Source organism: Dendropsophus ebraccatus, chromosome 12 (genome assembly GCF_027789765.1).
Source record: "Dendropsophus ebraccatus isolate aDenEbr1 chromosome 12, aDenEbr1.pat, whole genome shotgun sequence".
Lineage (NCBI taxonomy): Eukaryota > Metazoa > Chordata > Amphibia > Anura > Hylidae > Dendropsophus > Dendropsophus ebraccatus.
In genome coordinates, this window is record NC_091465.1 from 69,707,688 (window position 1) to 69,723,554 (window position 15,867).

The 15,867-nt window shown below is 43.6% G+C and overlaps 2 protein-coding genes across 2 annotated transcripts; both read left to right on the top strand.

The window, feature by feature from the left end:
- Positions 1-591: 591 nt before the first annotated feature.
- On the top strand, positions 592-5,364 carry SAXO3 (stabilizer of axonemal microtubules 3). The gene is made up of 5 exons (XM_069948234.1): positions 592-833; positions 2,557-2,757; positions 3,446-3,607; positions 4,052-4,179; positions 4,883-5,364. Exons 1-5 carry the CDS (start codon positions 738-740, stop codon positions 5,289-5,291), a joined length of 996 nt encoding a protein of 331 aa, XP_069804335.1. The 5' UTR covers positions 592-737; the 3' UTR covers positions 5,292-5,364.
- A 6,126-nt stretch (positions 5,365-11,490) lies between these two features.
- LHB (luteinizing hormone subunit beta) lies at positions 11,491-14,953 on the top strand. The gene is made up of 3 exons (XM_069948163.1): positions 11,491-11,647; positions 14,028-14,196; positions 14,590-14,953. Exons 2-3 carry the CDS (start codon positions 14,029-14,031, stop codon positions 14,818-14,820), a joined length of 399 nt encoding a protein of 132 aa, XP_069804264.1. The 5' UTR covers positions 11,491-11,647; position 14,028; the 3' UTR covers positions 14,821-14,953.
- Positions 14,954-15,867: the final 914 nt, after the last annotated feature.

The following is a 15,867-nucleotide window of genomic DNA, read 5'->3' on the forward strand; positions in this document are numbered from 1 at the left end:
TTCTGACACCCCTTTAAACTACTTTTCCCCACTGTAAAGATACTGCTGCAGCCACGGCTGGTAGCCTCGGGGAGCTGTGGAGCAGAGGTATACATAAAGGACACATATAAAGTAAAGACTGAAACTTTTGCTCCTTCAAAATCCCTTCCTGGCTTTGTCTTCAATAACTGCATCAAAAAAGATGAATGTGAGAACCCAAACCCAGCCTAAGGCTGGGTTCACACTACGTTTTTGCAAAAACTTCCATTATAAAAAAAAAAACGCATCAAAACAAATCTGTTTTTTGTTTTTTTTAACATACACAAAAACGTAGTCAACCTCATTTTTGTGCCCGTTTAAAAAAAAAAAACGGATGTTTTTTTTTTTTATTATGGAAGTCAATGGAAAAACGGATCAAAACGGATGCACATAAATGCATCAGTTTTTTTCATTAGTTTTTTTTTGCAGAAAACAGATGAAAAAAAAAACGGATTGCAAAAACGTAGTGTGAACCCAACCTAACAGGTGATCACACGATATATAATAACAATAGTCCTCCTCGTTGTCCCGCAGTGCACTGTTGCCGGTCTCTGTGTTACATCCTGTGTCGCTAGGCTGTGGTGTAAATGAGGCGTGTACTGTCACCATGGCAACAAGGAAACACAACATTCCTCCGGTTGAGCCTGTATACAGGAGCGCAGCGGCCGCACACATCCATCTGCTGATAGAGAGCGCCTTCTCTTCTATCTAATGTAATAATGGGGGTAGAGAGGCGGCAGGACTGGCATCTCACCAGCACCGGCGTTGGCCATGATTACAGAGCTTCAGTGTCATTCCCTCCGGCAAATATCAAGGTAACGGGACTATATAACACATAAGGAGCCGGGGTTATGTGGCCGTTCGTAATTGAACATTGGATAATTGTGGTTGGGATTCGTCTGCTAAGACGGCCATGGATGTGAAAACTTTATTATCAATCTATTTTATATTAATGCTCAGCCATAATGGAGGTGCAAGTCTAGGGGGGATGCAGGAGGAATTGCTGATCAAATGTTTAGCTGACGGCTATCTATAATGTAGGCCAAAATCTACATATTTTTATTGACCCATCACTATATGGGGAAGCATGGAGGGAGAGCTGTCCGTCAGAGCATGCATGTATTTTTATTAGTGAGCGATAAGCCATTGTAAGTCATCACCGGGAGCAGTGGATGGGGCACCTTAAATGGAACCCGTCACCATGAAGATGCTATCTAAGCTATCTGCATCATGTTATAGAGCAGAAGGAGCTGATCAGATTGATATATATCTTTATTGGAAAAGATTCAGTATAACTTTTAATTTATTGATAGAAATCTCTGATGTTTCCATGCTAAAGAGTCCAGTCCATTGAGTAGGTGACACCTAATGAAGAAGCTGCACCAGCTTCGAAACACCTTGTGTCTTCAATAAATGGTTATACACTTATCTGAAATGTTTTTGTTGGATATGCGCCCGTGCCCTGTGATTTGGAGTGGGGGAGTTGTTTCTACAGACCATTGACTGACTCCGCCCACTGGACTCCTTACCACAGAACGATCAGGGATTGCAATCAACAAGTTGTAAGTTATACTGAAAATTTTCCTACAAAGCTATATATCAATCTGCTCAGCTCCTCCAGCTCTATAACATGATGATGATATATTAGAATTACTTTAAAATCCAGATGCCTGATCCCCCCCCCCCCCCAACAACTGCCAGGAGGGTATAGTGATCACTCTATACATTAGAAGCTGTGCCAATCCTTCTGTAATCTGTAGGTCTGGCCAATGATCTAATGTGTACCAGCATTTTAAAGCATGTCTGTCATTTCAATAAACTTTTGACATGTTGCACAGATATCTTTGTATTTGGACTTCCTCTATAGCTGTGTACTATATTCACCGACTGCAGTCTCACCGATTGAAGGAGAAGAGCGTCATAGACTTGTAATGGAGTCCCATCTCTAGCAACCAGTTGGATAGAATGGTGAGCCAGGGAGTGAAGCGCATAGCTGTGCTCTTCACCCTGCTATAGCTAATGATTGAAGCGGTCTCAGCAAAGAGACCCCAACCAATCCAAACTAAAATCCAAAAAGTTTATGTAAATGACAAACATGTTTTACCTTCACACTTTATGGGGGAGATTTATCAAACATGGTGTAAAGTGAAACTGGCTCAGTTGCCCCCGGCAACCAATCAGATTCCACCTTTCATTCCTCACAGACTCTTTGGAAAATGAAAGGTGGAATCTGATTGGTTGCTAGGGGCAACTGAGCCAGTTTCACTTTACACCATGTTTGATAAATCTCCCCCTATGTGTCTGTATGGCTCCTAACTGCATTAGATAACCAACTTATTGGGGAAATGAGGGACAATGATATCAAAAGGTATAGTAGTATTTATCTTCATATACTTGTCTATGGAAGTGTGATATTCCCATAGAGACCCATGTGGATACCGAACCCCAACACTGAGTGATAAAGATTCCATTCTCTCCGTCATTGTATTGTTTTATATATCATGATAGTTCATAGTTTTTTTGTCATCATTTTTCCAGTCCACCATCTCCGAGCCGCTTCCGGCAACACTGAAGGACCAAAGTGAAGCCACAGCATATGATGAACTGATAAATACATACGAGACAACCACCGGAAGAAGTCATAACCGGAAATATTGCGGAGGCGTATTATCACAGCCCAGCCACCCTCTGCCCCCACCTCATTGGAAGGTTCACTACAATAAGGATTTATGGGATAAGGTAAGAAGGTGCAGTCATGGGTCAGACCAGGAGTTGGACTAGGACTTGTGGCTATAACACCAGCGTGCAATAGAGAGCTCTATTCATCCCAGCTTCCACTCACTATGCTCATTCAGTGTACTGTACAGGAGCAGGGACATCTACTTTTGACAGGAGTCCCTGCTCTTGTATATAGTTTGCATGGGACATCAAAGGGCAATTGGGGCATCTTACTATGTATAATACGAAGGTTGGTTGGTTGGTTGGATAGATGATGTTTGATAAAGTAGTTCTATGACTTCTATCTTCTATAAGATGAACACACAGACACTATGGTCTACATCAGTGATGATGAACCTTCGGCCCTCCAGTTATTGTTATTGCAAAACTACAATTCTCATCATGCCTGGACAGCCAAAGATTTAACTTTTGCTGCCTGGGTATCATGAGTGCCAGAGTTCATCATTACTGGTCTAGACTCTGTGCACTGGTCTAGACTCTGTCACAGAAGATCACTGTGGCCGGTACTGCAGTACCGGCCGGATGATCTTCATTTGTGCTGTATTGGGATGCAGGCACATCCATGTGCGCCCTCATCCCAATTCACCAAGATAAAGTTCTTCCAATATATCACATTCTGCACTTCCTACTCTTTAAGGTGCTCACTGTCCAATAATAATAGATGCAACTTGTACAATGTTCCTTACAGTTAAAACTAAGAGCATGGAGGACCCCATTGGATCCAGCACACCAGAGCAGTGAGATGAAAGCAGAATTTCAGGGGCGTCCAGCTCAGCCTACCATCACCAATTTCCATGCAGGACCACAACCTTTCTCTTTGGAAAATCACTTAAATAGAGGGCCATCACAGGTTAGTGTTACTTTACATTATTCATGTGTACATGACTCATATTACCTGAACAGGGCCGGGCTAGATAGGTGGAAAAGCATATAACACACCTCCAAGTTATAGAAAATCCCTTTCCCTGTGTCCCTGGTAGTAGAAAAATTTTGCAGAGACAGGTCAAACATTTTGATCAGTTGGGGGTATGAATGCTGAGCCCCCACCAATGTTGTATATGTGCAATTTATAATACTGTTGTCTTCTCATGTGGCAGAGAGGCCCTGAGGCCACCGCAGGCATAAGGTCCCAGGTGCAACCGCTACCTCTGCACCCCCAATGGCTAAACCCTTGATGCTGCTCATGAACTTCCTTCCAGCTGCCCCATTTTCTTCACCTAAAGTTTATACCCCATATTTAAAAAAAAAAAAAAATAATATAAAACATTTCTAATGGTAATATTTTACTGTTTAGGCAATAGTGGCAACAACAGAAAACAAGACTGTTTGCGGAGAACCTTTCTACATAAGAGATAAGGGGGTCTTGAGCTTGAATGACATGTATGCTTCCACTACAGCTCGGGACTTCCGGGCATTTACAGGGTAAGTAAAACCAGTACACCGTGTGGCACAGTAGGCTTGAAGTTGCAGTAGTTTATTACACAGGGACTATACAATTGAGTTGCACCCAGAGTGGTTGCTAGCTTTTACTGATATTTCTATGCTAGTGAATGCTATCACACAACCGTAGCCTGTCCCAACTAGGAGGTATTCATGGTATTATATCACCATTCCTTATTGGCTGGCCTTTGGCTGTCCAGGCATAATGGGAATTGTAGTTTTCCTCATCCCTGGCCTAGAGCCTCCAGAGGTCCTTGCCACAGTATTATTCCCAAATACCCTAAGCACTGAGCATGGAAATGTGCACAATGTATATCTTAGACCAACAGACAGTCTACAGTGGTTACAGAGTCCTGTCTCTAAAGCACAACACTCCTCAAGGGACTGCTCGCTTGAATTTGCACTACCTTGCTGTGCTGCACTGCGCAGCTGGGCACATAGTCATCTCTGCCAGCTCCCTCGAAGACAGACTCAGACTATTCATACTCACAGGCCTCAGCAGGTCTTTCAAGCACAAAACTTTGCCCAGCTGATTTCAAGACAACGATTGGGAAAGGTGTTTTTTCAGGCAAAAACAAATAATGGCCTATCCATCCACATGTAGGCCACTAATAGTTAATCGTTAATAGTTTTTGAAGTTATGTTAGTCTCTTATATTCTTCTTTTTATTATTTTTCCAACCCAGGAAAGAACTTTTAGGATATCCCAAAAAAGATATTTTGACATATTGGCAGGCTGAGGATTACCCTAAGGCCTGGGGACACGGCTTGAAAGAAAACCCTCTACCAAAGGAGAGTCAACCAACACTTCGACGACCGCCTCCAATGCGGGACACCTTTCAGTTTCCCATTGCCACCAAACTGCCACGGATACCACCACGTGCAAAATCCGTTCCCCACAGAGGCCTTAAAACCTTAGCACAGGAGAGCTATCAGTGGCCCCTAGATGCCAAGAGGTCACAAGATGTTTACATCCCCCTCGAATGCCCCTGGACCAAACCAAGAGAGGGACCATTGCCAGAGATCATGTCTGTTCCTATGATGTATGAAACAGAGTACGAGATTTATGGTAGCGAGAAACCTGTCGTAGTGTGACAACAGCCAGGGGTTAATAAGTGATCTGTGATCATAAAACTTAAAGGGAATAAATTCTAAACTTTCAAAAAAAATTCAGCATTTAAATAACTATTGTGTTTTTTTGTTAAAAATGTGAGTGTGTTCTCTTTCCATAATTTAAGTGTTCAGACCCTATACTTAAAGGTGATTCATTAATAAAAAATAATAGAAGAATTAATAAAACTAAAGAAGCTAACTTACCTAAGCACAACCAGCATCCAAGCTCAGTTTAACCCAACAGAGTAAAGATTACGACCCAACATGGGTTTAAAGCAACTCTGTACCCGCAATCTGACCCCCCCCCCCAAACCACTTGTACCTTCAGATAGCTGTTTTTAATCCAAGATCTGTCCTGGGGTCCATTCGGCAGGTGATGCAGTTATTGTCCTAAAAAACAACTTTTAAACTGGCAGCCCCGTGCCTTTTGGCAGCAGCTTAGTTTGTGTATTGCATTAGGCTAGCAAAACCTCTCTGTCCCTCCTCCCCACCCTCTTCATCATTTTTCCTATTCCTCTGCAGTGAAAACTACACAGGTGCCTTAACGATCCAGCCCATGTGCCGTGCTCACACAGCTGATGAATAGGAGGCAATCTGCCTGGAGCATTCCTAATAATGAGGAGGGTGGGGGGGAGGGACAGAGAGGTTGTGTCAGCCTAATGCATACACAATGTAAGCCCCGGCCGTTGGGCACAGGGCTGCCAGTTTAAAAGTTGTTTTTTTTTATGACATTAACTGCATCAGCTGCCGAACGGACCCCAGGACAGATCTTGGATTAAAAGCAGCTATCTGAAGGTACAAGCGTTTTGGGGGGGGGGTCAGATTGTGGGTACAGAGTCACTTTAAAGGGAAACTAACAACAGGTTAGAAGACTCTAACCTGCTTTTATGTTCTTATAGGACCTAGGATGCTGAGGATGGAGGTAATCTTCTGAAGGGTTCAGGAACTTTTAACTTTTGAATCCTCCTCCCCATGGTTAGGGTTAAAGTGCCGCTGTCACCCCCTATTTGCATTTTGACTGCTCTCCACAGGTGTAAAGGGTAAATGGATTGGTATATGTCCCACCCCCACCCCCCTAGATTGTCCCACACCAATGGCCGCTGAGGGGGCAGGGCCTATGCGGCGATGACGTCACGGGTGGGGGGGCTAAGTGGCTAGGGGCGGAGCGATGTGGCACAAAGGCTGCGAGGCCCTGCCCACATATACCAATCCACAGGTGATAAAAATGACTTTTTACCAGAACAAGCACCATGAGGTGTGATATAAAATAAGTAATGAAAGCTGTAACATTTACCCTTTACACCTGTGGAGAGCACTCAAAATGCAAATAGGGGGTGACAGTGTCACTTTAAGCCCTTTATCAAGGATCACATGGAAATAGCTACCACTCTTTAGAGGGGAACCTAATTTTCCTGGTGAATCTTCTAGTCCTACCTAAACGGACATTTTTAGAAAGATTTTAAAAGGATAGGGGGTAAGAAGTGCAAGGACCTCTTTACACCCTTGGAACCTGCATGGGCCAGGCCCAGAGCTTTGTGGCTATTGTGTTACATGTTTCTAAAGACCTGCAACAGACATTGAAGCTTATATTTCGTGTATACCTTAGCGTTATGTATTTTACCCTCTGGGCAGGGCCGATCCTGGGGTCTCTGTTGCCCTCAGGCAGCCGCCCCCTCACTAGTGCCCGAACCCCCCCCCCCCTGCGCACCCACCCACAGCAAGCCCTGAAACCCCATGCCCACCCGCAGCAAGCCCCGAACCGTCCGCGCCTGCCCGCAGCAAGCCAAGACCTCCCCTCCGAAAAGCGATCGCCGCAGCGTGAACAACGCTGACCCCGGCCACTCACCACAGCCAGGTTACCCAGGAGTGCTGCTGGGTGACGTCGCAGGAGCCCAGAGAGACGTGCGGACAGCAGTGAGCGTGGGAGGCGGGACAGGTAAGCGGCTGCTGTCATTTTTGTTAAGTGAAACTTAAAAAAAAATCTGCCGCCTGCCGGCAGAAGCGGGCCTGCCTCTGGGAGTCAACCAGCACTAAAACTCCCAGCTGTCCACTGGCTCCCAGAGCCACCACACACATTCTGGGTTGGGTACCACACCTACATAAACAGCAGGCTACATAAACATAAGTTTACACAGCCCATCATATAAGCTACAGTAGGGAGGCTGACCCCTAAATAATGCAGGCAGCTACCGGATGGCCCCTGCCCATGAGCCACAAACACTGTAGCAACCACAAGGACCCCCTTTCCCAGTTTGCCCCTTCACCCAATGCCAAGTAGACAGGAGTCTGCTTTGTGATTGTAATGGTCAGTCAGGAGTGTGAGTGGATATAATAAACTGTGATCTGACTTCCTGGGGTCTACATGCCGGGCTGCCTCCTGTCTTCTGATCCTCAGTAGAGCTGTGCAATAAACCCTTTATAAACTCCAGGATCAGCTGACCGTGCTGCAAACTGTGTAGTCTTCCAGGCAGTCTTTAAAAGAAGCAGTAAATAAAAGCAGTCACTCAGAAGTACATCCATGGGAGTCAGGAGAGTCACTGGTGCAGTCCCAGGCAAGTGGGGAAATAGCCCTTAAAATCCCCATAAACTTGATGTGGGGTCAGTATAAAAAGTGTATGGGGGTCTCCCAAAACTCCACTGACACATGATGTCAGTTAAAATAGGGGTCGAGCGTAACGGAATTTTACTGACTTACCCCTTTTGTTTTCCAAGAGACAAGCTGCCGCCTCAATGCGTGATGGGTGTTTTCCCTGAAATCAGGTACGCTTGGCTGGTCCTTGACCATCACCTCTTCCTTTGGAATAGCCAGAATGGAAAAGATGTCCTTCATTTTAATGGCCTTAAAGTGACACTGTCGTAAAAAAATGTTTTGCAGAAATCAATAGTTCAGGCGATTTTAAGAAACTTTGTAATTGGGTTTATTAGCCGAAAAATGCATTTTTATCATGAAAAAGCAGTTTGAAGCTCTAACCCTGTCTTCATTGTTCTTCTATGGAGAGAGCTAAATAAAAGACCAAAACAGGACAACAAAGAGTTAATCTACAAATACATCGCCCTTTATCTCCTCTGACAGTCACCACTGACCTCTCTGAGCTCTGATTACAGCTGTCACCCAGCTCTGTGCCTGTAATCCTCTGTTATCTGCTTTCTGCTGTCGGCTAACTCCCTCCTTCCTCCTCCCCCCTCCCCTCTCCCTAGAACAGACTGGGTACATCTGATGCAACAAGTCACAATTTCCTGATTTTTTGCAGTGGATGGAAAAAGGCTTTTTAAATGCAGATAATGGCATATTTGGCTAATAAACCCAATAACAAAGTTTCTTAAAATCGCCTGGACTATTGATTTCTGAAAAAAAAATACAACAGTGACTCTTTAAAGACAATATACAGTGTGTTGCACAAGTGTGACCAAAAGATGATCACTTTCAGTCACAGTTTTTATATTTGTCGGTCATTGCCTCTCCTATTAGAGTTCTTATAGGCATCACAAGACTACTGACTAGAGCAGTGGTAGGGAACCTTGGCTCTCCAGCTGTTGCAAAACTACAACTCCCATCATGCCTAGACAGCCAAAGCTAAAGCTTTGGCTGTCCAGGCTTGATGGGAGTTGTAGTTTTGCAACAGCTGGAGAGCCAAGGTTCCCTCCCCCTGTCCTAGAGATCTCCATGACCGCATTTGGGAGGACATCCATCTGCTGACAGAGCTCTTGGATTCAGTGGTTTAGGCAAACCATTTACTGAGTGCATTTCCATTGACCTGTCCAGTTTTAGCTAAGGTGGAAATCTAAGGTCTTAATACGACACATTTATCAGCTAGAAGAATTTCTCAGGTTACAACCTCCCACATGTGCAATCGCTGTGCTTCCTGGAACTCTTAGCGCCCGAGGATACAGCTAGAACCAAGGCTATGCTGGAAATATAATAGCTGCTTATATAATACACAGTCATCTCCCAAAGCATGAAGCCCATTTATATAACGAAAATATAGGAGGACTGGCCCAGCAGAGTACAGGAGGCTCAAGCCCTGATATCATCATGGACCCCATCCCTAACAATGTGAGATTATGGTGTTTGTTCCATATAGCGGTATGGTGGGCCTGCAGTCACCTTTCAGCTGGTGGGCTCAAGGCAGTTTAGTCCAGTCCAGATTTGTCTGCTATAAGATGAACCAGAAACAACGGAATCACCTTTCCTGTATTACATTTCTATGGTCATTGCTCTGAAACAGACCATACTGTACCCCAATATAAGCTTGCCAGTCTAATATATCATCACAGATGTTGCTTTGGTGTATATTCTAGTTTATCCCCCTTTATATCAATATAACTCAGAGGCTTACTGCTATGTAATTCTGAGGATTCTTAAAGGACAACTCCGGCACCATAAAAAAAGGCAAATACTGTCTCTATATTCACCCTGGCTCCTGGGTCCATCCTTCGAATTCTAGACATTAACGGACCACTGGAGGCACCTGTTCTTCAGTGTCTTCGGGTGGGAGCGTCGGATGACTAAAAGCTTGCTCACCCAATCAGAGCTAAGCAAGTTGTGAGTCATCTGCTGATGTCACAGAGGGGGCTAAAAAGTGTCAGATGACTAACAGCTTGCTCGGCCAATCGGAGCTGACAATGTAGCAGACGGGGGCTGGTCTAACTAGTTAGGCCAGCCTCCCTCTGTGAGACATCATCAACACAAGATGGCACTGGCCCTTTCACATTTGGTGCGAGGATGGTAATTCTGCGGCCTGTTTCTAAGGGCTTGAATACCTGTTATCTTTGGTTGATGTCGGACATCTCTTTTGGATGTACAGAATTTCCTAATTTGTGTATGTACTCTCTTTTTGTACACATTTTCTCTGTGTTCCTTGTTATTTCTATACAAAATCAATAAAATCAGATTTACAAAAAAAAAAAAAAAAAGATGGCGCCGGACGTTGTCTTTCAACATGTTAAATCAAACTATCACAAGAGCGAAGGTCTGCTGCCCATCGCTCCATGTAATAGGAGCTGCGGCAGTAGACCGCTGATCTCTTCAATAGGCAGCCAGGACAATCTAAGGATCGTCCGGGCAGCCACTTCCCTTGGCGCTCTGTGAGTGTAATAGCACAGGCAGCGAAAGGGGAAAAAGTAGGAAGCTAGTGCTGAGCTGACAGGTCCGCTCTCACTTTCTCCTCTTAATCGTACAGCCCTTACATACAGTACCAGAGGAAGAAGGGGGGATGGCTAATGTTGCCTGTCAATATAGCACCACTATTATCACTCTCAGTACTACTAAAGGAGAAGTCTGGCGAAAATTTTTATTTAAGTATTGTATTGCCTCACAAAAGTTATATAAATCACCAATATACACTTATTACAGGAAATGCTCATAAAGTGCTTTTTTTCCCTGCACTTACTACTGCATCAAGGCTTCACTTCCTGGATAACATGGTGATGTCACGACCCGACTCCCAGAGCTGTGTGGGCTGTGGCTGCTGGAGAGGATGATGGCAGGGGGGCACTGAGGGACACAGGGCACTGGAGGGACACGGAGCATCCCTCTGCCATCATCCTCTCCAGCAGCCACAGCCCGCACAGCTCTGAGAGTCGGGTCGTGACATCACCATGTTATGCAGGAAGTGACATCACCATGTTATCCAGGAAGTGAAGCCTTGATGCAGTAGTAAGTACAGGGCAAAAAAACACTTTATAAGCATTTCCCGTAATACCAATATAAGTGTATATTGGTGATTTGTATAACTTTTGAAGGGGCAATACAATACTTAAATAAAATTTTTCGCTGGACTTCTCCTTTAAGTGAAGACATGAGTCAAAAGTTGTAGGACCCCACTGACTGCAGTGTTACTGGCCAACTGTCTGCTGTGTATGGGGGTCTCCAGATTGCATTGCTCACCAGTACTTTTCTATTCTTCATGATAAGAATATCATGTACTGCTTTACCTGGACTGATCGAAACAATGATACCACGTTTCTATGAAATGGAAAATTAAAAAAGGAAAATCCGCCTAAATATAAAATTATCAATTGACAGGAATTACTTTGGTTTATCAAATGCGTTCTGTTGATCATAGATAGGAACAGCCGGATCCTTTATGGATTAGTGCAGTCATTCATTTTAGGATGTGGAAGATCTGTTAGACATCTCTTGGTAATGATTTACTAATCTGCTTCAGGGAAAAATCACAGAAGATCCATTTAGCCTTCACACCCCCACATGAGGTGGCCATGGCAGATGGGGCTGGCTCAGACATGAACATTTAAATGAGGACTCCTATGAACAAGCTGTCCAGATCAGGCCGGATACCCAAAGGAACCATTTAGTCTTCAGTTCTCTCTTCCACCAGGTAAGTGGCTATATATACACACACTTATATATGCTATTTCGCCATCTTTAGTCTGGAGGTCGACAATATTTTGGATAATGGCTTATTTACTTATGTTCTCTCCAAATGGGAAAAGAGTTGTGAGTTGCCATCCCCTATAACTATCAGGGAAAATATCCCTGACAAAGGCAACTTTCCCTATCAGGGATACTCTGGTCTACTTAGGGTGCTTATACACAGACAGATTTATCTGACAGATTTTTGAAGCCAAAACCAGGAACAGACTATGAACAGGAAACAGGTCATAAAGGAAAGACTCCTCTTTTCAAGTCCATCCCTGGCTTTGGCTTCAAAAATCTGTCAGGTAAATCTCTCTGAGTAAACGCACCATTAGACTCAGCAGCACGGTCATGTGACTAATCACCCATTGATCACACCATTATTGGGACATATGGATGCAGCAGAACTGACTTTACTGCATGTAGAAAGCCTATATAAAGTCATTGGTCAGTAAAGGGTTATTCTTATCTCAACTAATATATACCTGTAGGCCTCCTTAAGTAAAATATATTTGCAAATACATTCCTTTTGCAAACTTGACTCCTTCCCGATTGGCTGCTCTTTTCCTCCAATTCTCAGTGCATCGTTCTCTAGTTTAGAGACCACCACCCTGCTCTAAAAGCATTGGTCTGGCTGGTGTTTATATAGACAGATATTAAAAAGTATTTATACACTATGAAGGAGATTTATCAAACATGGTGTAAAGGGAAACTGTCTCAGTTGCCCCTAGCAACCAATCAGATTCCACCTTTAATTTCTCACAGACTTTTTGAAAAATAAAAGGTGGAACCTGATTGGTTGCTAGGGGCAACTGAGCCAATGTCACTTTACACCATGTTTGATAACCCTCCCCCTATACCTCTATACATCTACATTATAGTTTTATATACACACCAGCCATACCACTGTTTTTAGAGCAGGATGGTGGCCGGTAACCTAGACAATGAGCTGTCAACAATATAGCGGCATATCAGGAGACATTTGCTAAATGAACATATCTGCAAAAATCAATAATACACACAGGGACCGGGGAAGAGGTGGCTGAGGGAAAAGACGTCCACTCACCTCCCCGGTTCCAGTGGTGGGTCCCCGGTTCCCGGCCGCTTCCTGGTGTCTGACGATGTGACGTCTCAGGTCCGCTCAGCCAGTCAGTGAAGGAGGCGGGATCTGAGCGGACTTGAAACGGATCCCGCCTCCTTCACTGACTGGCTGAGCGGACCTGAGATGTCACGTCTCGGGCCCGCGTCAGACACCAGAGCGACGCAATGCGGGACCCGCCGCTGGAACCGGGGAGGTGAGTGTACATCTTTTCCCTCAGCCACCTCATCCCCGGTGCCAGTCAAAAAGTGCCCCCCCCCCCTTTAAGAAATTAGGTTTTATTAGGCAAAAAAAAAAAAAGCCTCTTTCTATATTCAAACTGGATTAAGAGATCAGAAGGGTCAGTGCTTATCTGGGAGCTTGATGAGAGAAGATTGCAGGATGATGTTTTGTTCAGAGATGACTTCTCTCCTCTCTGTGCTCCCTCCTTCCTTACCCTCTCCATAGAGGATAATGGACACAGAAATCCTGCTTCTTCTGAAGTGAGGGGGGAGCTAGGAAAACAGCTTTTTGAGTACAGAAGTAAGCTCTTTTGCTTAATAAAACCTATTACAGAGTTTTTTTTTAAATCACTTGAACTATTATTAATTTCTGAAAAATTACATTAAAATGACAATTTCACTTCAACTTGATGAGTCCTACAAAGTATAACTATATTAGTGGAGATGATAATACCCCTTTAAGGGGTTATCCAGAATAAATAAAAACGTATGCTGTTTGTTGTTAGTATTACAGCTACGTTCCATTCAAGTGAGCCAGGTTGTAACAGCCCTATAGCACCGAAAGATTATTGTGTCAAAAATCATTATATAATTTGAATTTAAGCCATAATATTTCCGTGAGTAAGCAGGCAACTATGAAATGCGTTTGTATGTTGTTGATCGCATCTTTTGACCTGATCATATTAGTTTGCAAATCTTTCGGTGTATTTACACATCGTTCGTTCGTAAATAAGATTCGTATACAAGACTATATGAACAATAGTAATTGCAATGGTAACGATTGATAATTACTCCATGTATTATAGAGAATGATTTCAAGTTGCTCCCAAAAGCAGTCGTTTGCAATTGTTAATCAATGGGAAACGAAAAATCGCTTCATCTAATAGGACCCTAATACCACACACAACCTGAGTACTGGTGTGGCATTGTGTGGAAAGCAGCCATATATTCTTCTAATCCCTAGACAATCCATTGAACTCTTTAAGGTACCACACATTTACCATTTTGCTATTTTAACACAGGATGTTTACGTCCCAAATGATCTCATTGGTTCTGGTTGGATACTTGTCTGCTGTGCAAGGACGTCGGCCATGCCATCTTACCAATGCCACCATATCTGCAGAGAAGGACCACTGCCCGGTGTGCGTCACCTTTAAAACCACAATCTGCAGTGGTTACTGCCAGACAATGGTGAGATCTGTACATTGCTTGTTTAGTTGGTGGTATATAGGCTGTTGCTGTGACATAGGATGTGAGAGGGAGATTTTTTTTAAAACTTTTGCAGAGAAGCAGCAGGCCAAAGCCACCAAATAGATTTCAGTTTCATTCAATAAAAGCTGAAATCTGATTGATTTCTATGGGCAACTACTCCACTGCCATTGTCTAGGTTACCGACCACATCTCTGCTCTAAAAGCAGTGGTCTCAAAGGAGTATATACAGCTATAGTACACTTACTCAATATATATATTATAATGTATTTATAAACTATATGACAGAAAAATGTTAAGACTTGCATCTTCTTTTTACTGTGGCCTATGGAATTTATACAATATATATTAGGCAGATTTTTTTTTTCTTAACAGGATCCACTGTACAAAACTGCCCTTTCTCCATTTAAACAACACATCTGCACCTATAAAGAAATCCGCTATGACACCATCAGACTGCCAGACTGCTTACCTGGCACGGACCCATTCTTCACCTACCCTGTGGCACTAAATTGTCACTGTGACCACTGTAAGATGGACTACAGTGACTGTACAGTGGACAGCAGCGAACCCGATGTCTGTGATAAGCGACGGATAGACTTTTGATAACCTTTAGTCAATGTAATGCCCTAAATCCAATTACTATACTAAATGTATATATATAGCGGACCTCTCGCTGTTCGTAAGCATCCATTTACATGTACACGTTCCCTAATAAATGAAAGTGCTTTACACGTCACTACCTCATGCTTTGTAGACTTGTCTCAGTGATTCAGCGCTCAACTAAATACGTCCTCAATGGTAATGTGCTTCAATGGCTGCTTATTAGAACAAAGAAATGAAACAAATAAAGCAATCTGACTGCTTCTTGTCATGCCAGGAGAATTTATGTAAGGAACAACACAAAGACCATAAGGGTCTTGCATTGCATTGCTGCAATATTAGGGGTGAAGTATTAAAAGATTATCCAGCACTAGAAAAACATGGCCACTTTCTTCCAGGGACAGCACCGCTCTTGTCTCCAGTTTGGGTGCAGGTTTTGCAACTCTTTTCCATTGAAGTGAATAGACTGCAAACCACACTTGAACTGGAGACAAGAGTCACTACAACCTACATGAACTGGAGACAACCCCTACAACCTACATTACCATCTTCCTGTGATATACACCGATAGATATATATATTGTTATTGGGACATTTAGGTAGAGTGATGTGTGTTCATAGCATGCTGCCTTGCAATGAATGATGCTACAGAAAAAACTGAGGGATTGAACACAGCAAGTGCTGCAATCTCACTGATGCAATAGTTTGCGGTGAACCTGAACTGGCAGGAGTAATGTGGAAGGGGAGTAGGCAGGGAGGGAGGACTATACCAGAGAGCGATGGGTAAGCAATGCATTCTGGGACTTGTAGTACCGAGCAACTGCTCAATCAGGAAGTGCAGCCATGAATTACATAACTGGATTTTTGGTGGATTCAGAACTGGGGCAGACAGTAAAGCAATGCCTTCTGCAGTATGTTTATTTTTTACCTCATGTCAGAGTGCCACTTTAACTGCACCAAATATGTTGCTTTAAAGGGGTAGTGCGGCGCTAAACAATTATTCACTAATTAACACACATTACAAAGTTATACAACTTTGTTTCCCCCCAC

Coding starts and splice junctions, on each gene's coding strand:
- SAXO3 (XM_069948234.1), top strand. CDS start 738: ATGGGGGTAGAGAGGCGGCAGGACTGGCATCTCACCAGCACCGGCGTT. Junction 834..2,556: donor TCCCTCCGGCAAATATCAAG/GTAACGGGACTA, acceptor TCATTTTTCCAG/TCCACCATCTCCGAGCCGCT. Junction 4,180..4,882: donor GACTTCCGGGCATTTACAGG/GTAAGTAAAACC, acceptor TTTCCAACCCAG/GAAAGAACTTTTAGGATATC.
- LHB (XM_069948163.1), top strand. CDS start 14,029: ATGTTTACGTCCCAAATGATCTCATTGGTTCTGGTTGGATACTTGTCT. Junction 14,197..14,589: donor GTGGTTACTGCCAGACAATG/GTGAGATCTGTA, acceptor TTTTCTTAACAG/GATCCACTGTACAAAACTGC.